Source organism: Amblyomma maculatum, chromosome 4, assembly GCF_055883805.1.
Source record: "Amblyomma maculatum isolate TAMU_Amacu chromosome 4, ASM5588380v1, whole genome shotgun sequence".
NCBI classification, from domain to species: domain Eukaryota; kingdom Metazoa; phylum Arthropoda; class Arachnida; order Ixodida; family Ixodidae; genus Amblyomma; species Amblyomma maculatum.
Window position 1 is genome coordinate 146,578,858 of NC_139347.1, and position 11,449 is coordinate 146,590,306.

Here is an 11,449-nt window from a genome sequence, read left to right on the forward strand (position 1 = left end):
TTTCAATAAAGGCTTCATTCATTCATTCATTGTTGCATTCACGCAAGCTGAACGCAAAATGTAGACGCACAGGTGCTATTTTTAACGAATTCCAATTCTCAGTCTGGCCACACTTGTTGCCGTTTTTTTTTGTTGGTGTATTTTGTCATTTCTGTTCTTCGTTTTCCGTCTCGGTTAACACGTGTTTGGTATTTGGAGCTTTCTTTTTTTTCCCTCTCAAACTAGCTGATTTCGTCGCTTTCTTGTTTTTGTTTTTTTACAATGACATCAGAGAGGAAAAAAATCAATTTTACCGAGGAGGAGCGGAGTGTACTCATTGATTTGGTGACCGAAATGAAAGATGTTGTCGAAAACAAACGCACGGACGCGGTGTCTGTAAATCACAAGAAGAAGGTGTGGGAGGAGATTGCGCTACGTTTCAATAGCCGGCACGGCGTGCGACCTCGTAACAGCCAGCAGCTACGAAAGTGCTGGGAAAACTTGAAGGAAAAGTGGCGCAGGTGCAAGGCGACTGACACCAAGGAGTTGTTCCGTACAGGTAAGCTGCCTTTTCATCGCATTCCAGCACCGCGACAGTAAACTTGCTTCACTGTGGCGTTCCACATGTGCTGCAAAGATTTCATAACTGAGCATTCGCTGAGCCGAATTACTGTCGAGTGCAGTTGTGAGTATTGCCCACATCAATAAAATTTGCTATTGCGTTTTCAGGCGGTGGCTCAGCGATTCAGTCAACGCTGACAGAAGAACTTGAAAGGGTTGGCGCTGTGGCATCGCACATGTCTGTGCGCATACCGAATCCCTTCGACAGCGACCGCGCACGACACGACGCAAGCGACAGTGCCAACGGCGGAACATACGCCGACGAATGCACAGCAGCAGTGGCGCGGCTCTTGGCGCCGATGCAGACTGCACCAATCGCTGCATTGCACGAAAACGAAGGTAAGGGGTTTGCTAGCGCACTGCGCATAATGGGTGCTTTGCAATGTTTTGCAAGAGGTATAAATGTCTGGCTAAAAAAATGAAAGCTTGATACTATGCATGTTTCGCCGCGGCACAACATGAGGCTCCCTATCTGATTATGTTTTCAAGTATACCGCGAAGGTCCACGACCGGTTTGTAATCGCTTGCATGGTTCCCTGTGTAGATGTCTTCGCAAATATCGTTGTTATAAATGCTAAATTGAATTTAATAGTTGGACCGCTAGGTTTAGAAATAATGTGAATGAACACTTAGAATAAACAGGAAGCAGTATAATCCCGCGTAAGAGCTAGAGCGTCTAGTCGTCTGTGACGAAACGTGAGAAATTAAAAACGCATTACAGGCTGACTTAACAGTATTAATATTTATGTTTATGTCATGTGGTAAGGCTGTTACCTGAATGAGAGATCGCCATATGAAAGGCGGGGCTATTGAAACACTTATTTGGAGCCGTATTTAAAAACATTGAATGGCAATGTTGTCCGGGCAATTTTTTTTTATTTATTTATTTACCCTAAAGGCCCGATGGCCCATTACATGGGGGGGGGGGGGAGAGAGTGGAGCATCGAGCAAAAAGATGCGATGAACAAGCGCAGCACTAATGTGAGGACGTAAGAGGAAATAAATGAATACATCAAAATCCTGCGCATATCATTTTCACTGACAAGAATAAGGGCACTAGCATATGGGAAAATGCGTTACACACGATAGGCAAAAGGAAGTAAAAGGGAAAAAAAATTTAAGTTGTTGCACAGCAAATATTCTCTCATAGCATATTATACCTCGTGGGATGTTTTTATGTTTAATATCCCTAGACTGCTGATTGCATCAAGCTTATTATGCGCTCTCAATGGCGAAGAGAAATAATGCAAAATGCTTCCAATGTTTTACAGATGCAGACGAACTCCCAGATATATATGAGGGAGATACAGACATTTGCCTCAGCAGTGAGGATCAAGCGGATGGATTTTTACCACCACCACGGCCCCAGTCTCCGCAACCTCCCGCTCCGGCGCCAGGGTTACGACAAAATGCTGGCAGCAATGTTCACAATGGAGCCCCTCATGGTAAAGCTAGCCGGCGTCGGACAGCACTCGAAGAAGAGCTGGAGGCTCGTTTACAAGCTGTCCCTGATGAAAAAAATCAGAGGCGCAGAGAGCATCTCCTCCGAATGCGCATGATGCGGGCAGAACGAAAAGAAAAAAAAGCCCTCAATGAACAAAAGTTATTGAATGCCAAAGCAAAGGCTAGTTTATTGCAAATTCAAATGCAGTTGATGCAGAGGAAAGCATAATAAATGCAGAAAAAAGTCAGTTTTGAAGTATTTGATTTGAGTGCAAATAAATTATGTGGCAGCAGCAGTAATGCTGACAACAAACCATACGTATTTGTTCAATCTCTCACTTCAGGACACAGCGAGCATGAGAAACGTGCTATAATATACATCATACACTAAAGCCTGATGTTTCCAGAGGTCTGTGGTGGAGATTTTTCATCAATACTATTCATGTGGGATCAGTCAAATCCAAGCTACCTGCAAGGTTTTCTCATGCTAGATGGACAGTACTGAAAACCTATTTACCATCCTCTACCTCCTGTTGTATTGGAAGGGTTATGTTATATATAAGGTTACTCCACACCTTTAGCCCTGTGTGATTAGTGGTATAAACTTGAAATGATCATGATTGCGACGAAAAGTGCTGATTAACTATTCGGTTACGAACTCTGAACCCATTTTGAGTGTCCTGAGGCTGTGGCTGTGCAGCTGTCCCCACTGTTGCTCCAGCAGGAAGCAGAGCAGGAGGGGCCAGTGTAATGGGGGAAGGCTGGATGCTGGGAGGGATTGGATCTTGTAGGCGCAGGCTCAGGTTGTGCAGAGCAGCACACGCTGTGATCACCAGCACCTTTATCTGCAGTTTCATATCAAGGCACGGAAAGCGCCTTTTCCAAATGCCGAACACCCTTTCTACACTGTTGCGAATCCTTTTCTGTGAGGTGTTGAATCTAGAAAAAAAATAATGGTGCCAGATGTACTGCAGTTGTCAATATAACATTAAATGTTCAAAACGTTCTATTCCAGTTACAGCTTACCTTCGCTCTCCACTATTTTTAGGGTCCTTGAATGGAGTCATAAGATAGTGGCGACAGGCATAGCCAGAATCTCCCAACAAGATTCCTGGCACAACACCATCTTCGCACAGGGCTCTAGCACGACTTTTATCAAAGATGCGACTGTCATGAGCTGAGCCTGGCCAGCTGGCGACAACATCCAGGAATTGTAGCTGAGGCCCTGTGATTGCCTGCAGCAGGAAAGTGCCAATGCGGTCAGTCTTTTTCTAGCCTAGTTCAAGGGTAAGCAGCACACCTCAACACTGCTACAAGCAACAAGCCACTCTCAATACAGACAATATATGTCATCTTTATCAATAGCACTCAAAATATTACTGCGTGATTTGAAGATTTGTTTGCAAGCTGGTTACCCCACGTCGAGCTATAATTTCTAAACTTATACAAATGTCTGATGCTTGGTTCACCAACAACAAAGTGAAGGAACTGTTGTCGGCGTCCAGTGGCTGCTTGTGAAACAAAGATGGCCTTGATATTGGCCTCTTTCTAGCCTTTATTTAGGTTAAGAGACACATCTTGACATGGCTAACAGCAACAAACCACTCTCAACACAGACAATATATGACAACATCTTTATCAATAGCATTCACAATAGTACTGCACGATGTGAACACTTGTTTGCAACCTGGTTAACCCACGTCGAGCTATAATTTCTAAAGTTATACAAATGTCTGATGCTGGTTTGCCAACAACGAAGTGAAGGAACTGTTGTCGGCGTCCAGTGGCTGCTTGTGAAACAAAGATGCCCTTGCTATTGGCCTCTTTCTAGCCTTTATTTAGGTTAAGAGACACATCTTGACATGGCTAACAGCAACAAACCACTCTCAACACAGACAATATATGACAACATCTTTATCAATAGCATTCACAATAGTACTGCACGATGTGAACACTTGTTTGCAACCTGGTTAACCCACGTCGAGCTATAATTTCTAAAGTTATACAAATTTCTGATGCTGGTTTGCCAACAACGAAGTGAAGGAACTGTTGTCGGCGTCCAGTGGCTGCTTGTGAAACAAAGATGCCCTTGCTATTGGCCTCTTTCTAGCCTTTATTTAGGTTAAGAGACACATCTTGACATGGCTAACAGCAACAAGCCACTCTCAATACAGACAATATATGTCATCTTTATCAATAGCACTCAAAATATTACTGCGTGATTTGAACATTTGTTTGCAAGCTGGTTACCCCACGTCGAGCTATAATTTCTAAACTTATACAAATGTCTGATGCTTGGTTCACCAACAACAAAGTGAAGGAACTGTTGTCGGCGTCCAGTGGCTGCTTGTGAAACAAAGATGGCCTTGATATTGGCCTCTTTCTAGCCTTTATTTAGGTTAAGAGACACATCTTGACATGGCTAACAGCTACAAACCACTCTCAACACAGACAATATATGACAACATCTTTATCAATAGCATTCACAATAGTACTGCACAATGTGAACACTTGTTTGCAACCTGGTTAACCCACGCCGAGCTATAATTTATAAAGTTATACAAATGTCTGATGCTGGTTTGCCAACAACAAAGTGAAGGAACTGTTGTCGGCGTCCAGTGGCTGCTTGTGAAACAAAGATGGCCTTGCTGTTGGCCTGTTTCTAGCCTTTTAGAGACAGATCTCGACACGGCTAACAGCAGCAGGCCACTCTCAACACAAGGAGAATAAGCCAATGACCTTATAAATTATGTTCATTTGTTGCTATGATTAATGTTACAAGTGTATAAGTTACTTGGCTGCATAAAAAATTGTAAACAAGGACTGTGACTACTGCTAGTTCTGCAGCAAAAATAGAGATTGCATTCAACACAGCCAATTTGCTGGCTTTTAGAACTGGGACACTTTGATACTGCTTGGATTCATATCATTCAATATGACGGTCACACAGAATCAGCTTCAGCAGTGAGGTAAATACTATGCATGTCAACAGCAATTAGAAGGCTGACTGGTAAATATAACAATTGAGAATGTATTATCGCTGTTAATGATTTCAAATGATATTTCGCTGTGCTTTATATAAAAGAACAAGATATCGAGTTTTTCCGAGTAATGTATACTCAACAGAAAAAAAAACATCTCCGTTCAAGTTTATCCTCTGTCACGAACTGGCGGGAATTAAAAACACGTACCTGAACGTTGATCGAAAAGTAGCCTTTTCTGTTCCTGAATACTTCGGCGTCGTCGCCTCCGGGACTCTTGATACGGACGTGAGTGCAGTCTATGCACCCGATCACTCCAGGAAAACCTCCCATCGTATAAAAATCCTGCATTACTTGCGGTGCTCGCGTGCAATCAGGCAGTTTCACGAGTGCCGGAAACAGTGTGGCAGCGATCATCGAAGTAACGCGCTCGACGATTCGCGACACCGTGGGCTGTGAAATGTTCACCAGGTCCCCACTCACTACCTGGAAGGTTCCGGCGCCATAGAAGCGCAATGCCACTAACAACTGGAGAAGCGGCGGCACGGGGCAACCACGGTCATCTGTGTTCGCTTGAAGCAGCAGCATTGCCACCAGCTGCAGAATGGCCTGCTTCGAGAACCGGTATCGGGAGAGAAACTCGCTGTCCGTGTACTCTTCCATTGGGTTGGTGCGGTCCCTGAATATGCGCCGTAATGTTGTCACATATGGGCGGTCTTCACGGTTTTCAATTTCTCTTACGAGGGCGACGAAGTCGACGAACGCCGAGAAACTTTCGTGATGGGTAGCCATCTTGGACGCCAAAAGGTGCGCGTTAAGATAGCTCCCAAGCTACCTTTGGGAATGCTCACTTATCATTAAGTTAAGATCGCGAAAAAGTTCGGCTTTTGTACAAGTTCGGATTCTGAAACACGTTAAGCCGCTGTTAAGTGGACGAAGCGATAAGATAAGTGTAAGTTCAGTTTGTGAATACGGCGGTAAGAAAGCTTAATAAAAGCCGTTCAGAGCAGATGAGGCACTGGTATGAAACGGCAGTCATACACTTCTGCCCTGTGCTGCTTGGCCCACCTCCTTCATCTATTGCCCAGTTTCAGTGCCAGAAAGTGTGGTTCCTGCACTACCTATAATCACAACTGGAAACTGTTAATGGAAATGCTTTTCAGAAGCATCGGCAGCATACGATAACATAAAAACGCACGCACGAACATTTCGAAGTGCTTTACCTGTGTGAAGAATCTAAACACATCATTCAGTACTTAACTCGATGAAGATAATTGCCAGTAATACAGCGACTAAAATACCTTTTAAACACACATGCAAACTTGTGGTGCTCTGCCCCGATTTCTATGTAGTTAATTTCTGTGTAAAAACAAAACAATTAGAGATATTTGGCATGTGTAGACACAGGGTGATTATTCAGAGAGTTGCAAAAGAGATAATGTCAAGGTAACTGAATGATATCATGCACCAGGACAAAAGTTAAGGAGAAGCACAAGGCATTTAAATAAATAAATAAATAAATAGATATAACGGTTCACTCTGGAAATGGTCAGACGCCCTTTACGCAGACGGAATAAATGCGTATAGGGCAATGGGGCATGCTGCATTTCGTTCAATGCCTTAACAAACAACGAAATAAGAATGAAGGCGCCAGATCCCCTCTCAGCAAATATCCTCTTCACCGGCTCACGTTCAGGTGCTTATTTGATGCAGCACCGTGACGCAAAGAGCAGCCGCTCTGCGGATAGTCACAACAGTATTGTAAACTGGCAAAACTTGTACGTTGTCTTGGACCTTGCCTGCTGCTCCCGTCTTGTTATTTTTATTTTAGCTCACCGAATAACGGGTTCCAATTTCAGAGAAAAACTTGTCCAAGCAAAAGTTCTTTGATATCTTGCCCTGTTGGGCTCTCCACCACTGCTCTATTTTTCTTAAAGAAAATTGTTTGTAAACCCTGCCAGTGAATACTGCACTGCTATAGGAAGGTAAGTCCTCTTATCAACATGTCTTGCAGACAGAAGCTAGCCCCCAACGCTACTCGATATTCATTGATACATTGAATATAGATGCAGAAAAATAAAAATAATGCATCAATATTTATTGCTTGAAGTTCGTAGGCTTTGTATACAAAAGCTGGTAGCAACTCTTTGGCCAGTAGGAAAGGTAGTTTTCTAAGGTATTTCACGAAGTGTAGCTGTGTCTAGACTCCACATTTAGGGACATCACGAGCACAATCTTTCCATAAAGTACCCCGACTACCCAACTACATCCGAAACAGCTGCAATAGAGTTAGCCATATTACAGGGAGACACTTCTGGTCCCGACCTAAAGATCATAAGAGTCAATGCCGGCCTGTAACCTAATTCACTCGGAAAGGATCCTGAAGCAAATAGTGCTTATACTCAACACTGAGTACCATTGAAATTCTCTCAGTGAACATCACATTACTTGAGTATCTGGTTAAAAAGGGCTTGAAGGCAATGAGGCTGGGTAAGGCCTAGCTCAAGGGTATTCGCACTAAACAGGTAACCTGTCTGACCTCACAACCCTGCCCTCTGTCTATGGTGAAAGGGTAATATTCCCGATGAGTAGACAAAAAGTCTCTCACTCCCCCTGCTGCCAACGTACCACTGGAAAGGTAAAGCTACAGAGCAATGCGTTCCATACCCTCCACTCTTTTCCAACACGACTGTGTCTGTCCTTGATGCACAGAGACGGCCCCACATACCACGTCGCTTTCAGATGCTGCGGCAACAAGCGCCCAGTCCAAGAGATAAAACATTTCGAGGAACAGGGAAGACTATACAGCTCAGCCCATTTTTGTTGAGCGAGAAAAATCGTGCCCGGTGGCAAGAGCTAGAAGAATGGCTATGGAAGCTTTAAAGAAAGATTCCACTGGCAGGGCTTCATCGGCACGTTTTTGCAAATAAATGATTTCAACAAAAATATAAGGTTTACTAACAAGCATGGTTCTAGTGTAAAATAATCCAGTTTAAAAGCCGGATTACATTGATAGAAATCTAATGTAGCTGTAAGCAAAACGAACCAATGTACGATAAAAAGTATTAGTGCCACGTGTAATAAAAAGAAACTTTAATCAGCGTCGTTATATTTGTTACTGGGGGTCAATTTATTTGTAGACATTTTCCATTCTTCAAGCAGCAGAGTTAAATGTGTCAGTCCTCTAGCCTTGTTCGTGTACGCCAGCACAGACATACAACAGCGAACTATGTATATTGTAAAGTAACGCGAAGGTCGGGCTTGGCTGATCAGGTTTTAATGGAGAACTGAAGCCCCGGTCGCACACTGTAGCGAACCACACTCCGCGATGACGGTGGGTATCTACAAGAGAGAGCAGGATAAAGATGAAGCGGCACGTTTACCCGTGTGAAAGATGAAGCGCCACAAAGTGCTCATACTATTTCGCCCGCGCAGTTGAAGCGGCTAGTCTCGTCGCCATTATTCCGCAGCATTGGCCCTAATAAAAGGATTCATGTGTGACACGTGGACAACTTCAGTGGTAATGACTGTTCGGAGGAGGGTGAACAGGGGAGACGCGATAGTTGACCGGAAGGGTTTTGCAAGAACTTAGTAAGGACCAATGTAACGGTGCTGGAACTTGTCACACCGGCCAGGAGTGCGTAATGGTGTCCAAAGTAACACCTCGTTGCCGGGACGGAACAAAACTTGGCGGGGAGTTGCATCATAACGAAATTCGCGGTCTTCCTGGCTAACATCAGTGTTGATGCGAGCAAGCTGGCAAGATCTGGACACTCGGGAAATTAACTGGTCAGGAAGAGAGGATGAGGGTCTGGCATGCGTAGAAAGGAAAGAGGCATCAATAAAGGTAACGGGAGAACGGCCTTAAACGTGGAAAAGCGGGGTGTAACCTGTGGTCCGCTGTACAGCCGTATTGTTGGCGGACATAACAAAAGCAATTATTACGTCCCAGTATCGGTTGTCCTGGTCGACGTACATAGACAGCATGTCCGAAAGCGTACGGTGGAACCGCTCAGTAAACACATTAGTCTGCGGGTGACAGCTGGAGGTCAATTTTTGATGTGTGGCTGAGGCCTCAAGAACTTCGGCTGACCCATGGCGAGTATGAGAGATTCAAAAAAGAAGGTCGCGACCTCAGGTGCTGAGCCATTAGGCAGGGTAGCGGTATCAGCGTAGCGCGTCAGGTGGTTGACGGCGGTGATGGTCCAGAGATTACCCCGTGGGGAAAATGGAAGTGGCCCGTATAAGTCTACGCCAACAATGACAAAAGGAGTAGCAGGACAAGGTAGCGGCTGTAGTAGGCCAGCAGGGGGAGAAGTGGGCCGTTTGCGGCGCTGGCATGACAGACAAGAGGAGACGTATTTGGCCACGCTTCAGGCGAGGCCTGGCCAGAAGAAACGGGTTTTCACGCGGTGGTAAGTTTTATGAAAGCCTAAGTGACCGGCTATAGGATCATCGTGGCGAGCCGCCAGGATATGGGTGCGAAGCGCTCTCGGGATAACGGGGGCCAAACGGGTGCCTTCAGAGCAATAAGTATGTCGGGAGAGCACGCCGTTGTCAAGTTTGAAATTTCGGAGTTGCCTGCGCATCCTCGCGGTAGGAGGGTGAGAAGGACCGTTAAGAAGGTCGATTAGGGAACGGCAGTAGGGATCTGCTCCCTGGTGTGAAATAATGGCGTAGCGATCTGGATCAGCGGCAGGAGTATACATTGGCGATGGTTGGAGCTATGGACGACATTGGGACGTCAAGGGTGCACGCACGAAGACTCGAGGAAGTACTAGGTGGCGATTCTGGAAGCGGGCAACGGGAAAGAGCATCGGCATCTCGAAATTTGAGACCCGATTTGTATGTGACATCGAAGGTCTATTCCTGCGAACGCAGAATCCAACGGCCCAGGCGTTCAGTCAAATATTTGACGGTTGATATCCAACACAGAGCGTGGTGATCGTTAACGATCGTGAAATGGCGGCCGTAGAGGTAGGGATGGAATTTCTGAACTGCCCATACGACGGCGAGGCCCTCTTCTAAGTGATGGTGTAGTTGCGTTCCGTTGCAGAATTACGGCGCCGATACCGAGGCTGCCTGCCTCGGTGTGGAGAATGGAGGCAGCAGTGTCGTTGAAGTGAGCGAGAACAGGGTACGAAGTGAGGGAATTCTTCAGGGTTTCAAAAGCGTTTTCGAATTCTTGGTGCCAATTGAAAGTTGTAAGGTCGGTAAGAAGGCGGTGTATTGGTGCTGCAATGGTAGCGAAATTGCGAGTGACACGGCGAAAGTATGAAGATAAACCGAGGAAAGTGCGTAGATCCTTATTCTGCTAAGGGCGTGCAAAGTTCAAAAACTGCAGCAAGCTTGTCAGGGTCGGGTCGACTGCCATCGCGGCTGATTTGGCGGCCCAGGATGTTGATTTCTTCCTAGGCGAAATAACGCTTTTTAGTATTCAGCTGGAGACCGGCGAATGCCAGGCACGTTAATACTTGATCAAGGCGGCATAAATGTTTAGAAGAATTCGCAGGGAAGATTACTACGTCGTTCAGGTAGCACAAGCATGTTTTCCACTTAAGCCCTTTAAGAACAGTGTCGATCATACGCTCCAACATAGCGGGGGCATTACAAAGTCCAAAAGGCATGACATTGAATTCGTAAAGCCTATTGGGTGTAGCGAATGCGGGTTTTTTGTCGGCTTCGTGTATCGGAATCTGTCATTATCATCATCATCGTCATCATCAGCCTGACTATGCCCACTGCAGGGCGAAGGCCTCTCCCATATTTCTCCAATTAGCCCTGTTCTGTGCTAGCTGCATCAACTTTACCCCTGCGAACTTCTTAACCTCATCCGCCCACCTAAATTTCTGCCTTCCCCTGCTATGCTTTCCTTCCTTGGAATCCAGTTTGTTACCCTAAGCGACCATCGGCTATCCTCTGTTCGCACCGCCATTAATCTCCCATTAACCGGAACGCAAATCCAAAGTGTAGAAATATTCGGCACCCTGAAGACAGTCGAGGGAGTCGTCAATTCGTGGCATAGGGTGAACACCTTTGCGAGTGACTGTTAGGTGCGCGGTAATCAACACAAAAAGGCACGGACCCATCATTTTTTTTTACCAACATGGCCAGAGATGACCGGAGGCTAGTTGAATAATGTCTCGTCGGAGCATATCATTCACATTATCTTCTATGATTTTACGTTCTGATAAAAAACACGGTAACAGCGACGGCTAACATAGCGTTACCTTCTTTAATGATGAGGTGCTATGCAGCAGAAGTTCGGGGTCGGAGAAGTGGCGTCAAATGAGACTTCGTGTTTTCGAAGTATTTCCTGCAAAGCTTGGCGGTGAGCCGCAGGAAGGTCAGGATTGATGATGCCAAAGACAACACAAAGAGAGGCATTTGAAGAAGCTGCTGGTGAGTAAGAGAGAGTAGTAAGT

At 45.4% G+C, this 11,449-nt stretch overlaps 1 protein-coding gene across 1 annotated transcript; it reads left to right on the forward strand.

The window, feature by feature from the left end:
• Positions 1 to 261: 261 nt before the first annotated feature.
• On the forward strand, positions 262 to 2,548 carry LOC146193270 (uncharacterized). The gene is made up of 4 exons (XM_084600509.1): positions 262 to 538; positions 709 to 939; positions 1,872 to 2,093; positions 2,451 to 2,548. The coding sequence occupies exons 1-4, from the start codon at positions 262 to 264 to the stop codon at positions 2,546 to 2,548; spliced, it is 828 nt and encodes a 275-aa protein (XP_084456635.1).
• The last annotated feature ends 8,901 nt before the right edge of the window (positions 2,549 to 11,449 follow it).

What these genes read in the sequence shown, in the direction of transcription:
- LOC146193270 (XM_084600509.1), top strand. Translation starts at nt 262, where the DNA reads ATGACATCAGAGAGGAAAAAAATCAATTTTACCGAGGAGGAGCGGAGT. An exon ending in TGCATTGCACGAAAACGAAG is followed by an intron (nt 940 to 1,871) that starts GTAAGGGGTTTG and finishes AATGTTTTACAG; the next exon opens with ATGCAGACGAACTCCCAGAT. An exon ending in CGAAGAAGAGCTGGAGGCTC is followed by an intron (nt 2,094 to 2,450) that starts GTTTACAAGCTG and finishes TGATGTTTCCAG; the next exon opens with AGGTCTGTGGTGGAGATTTT.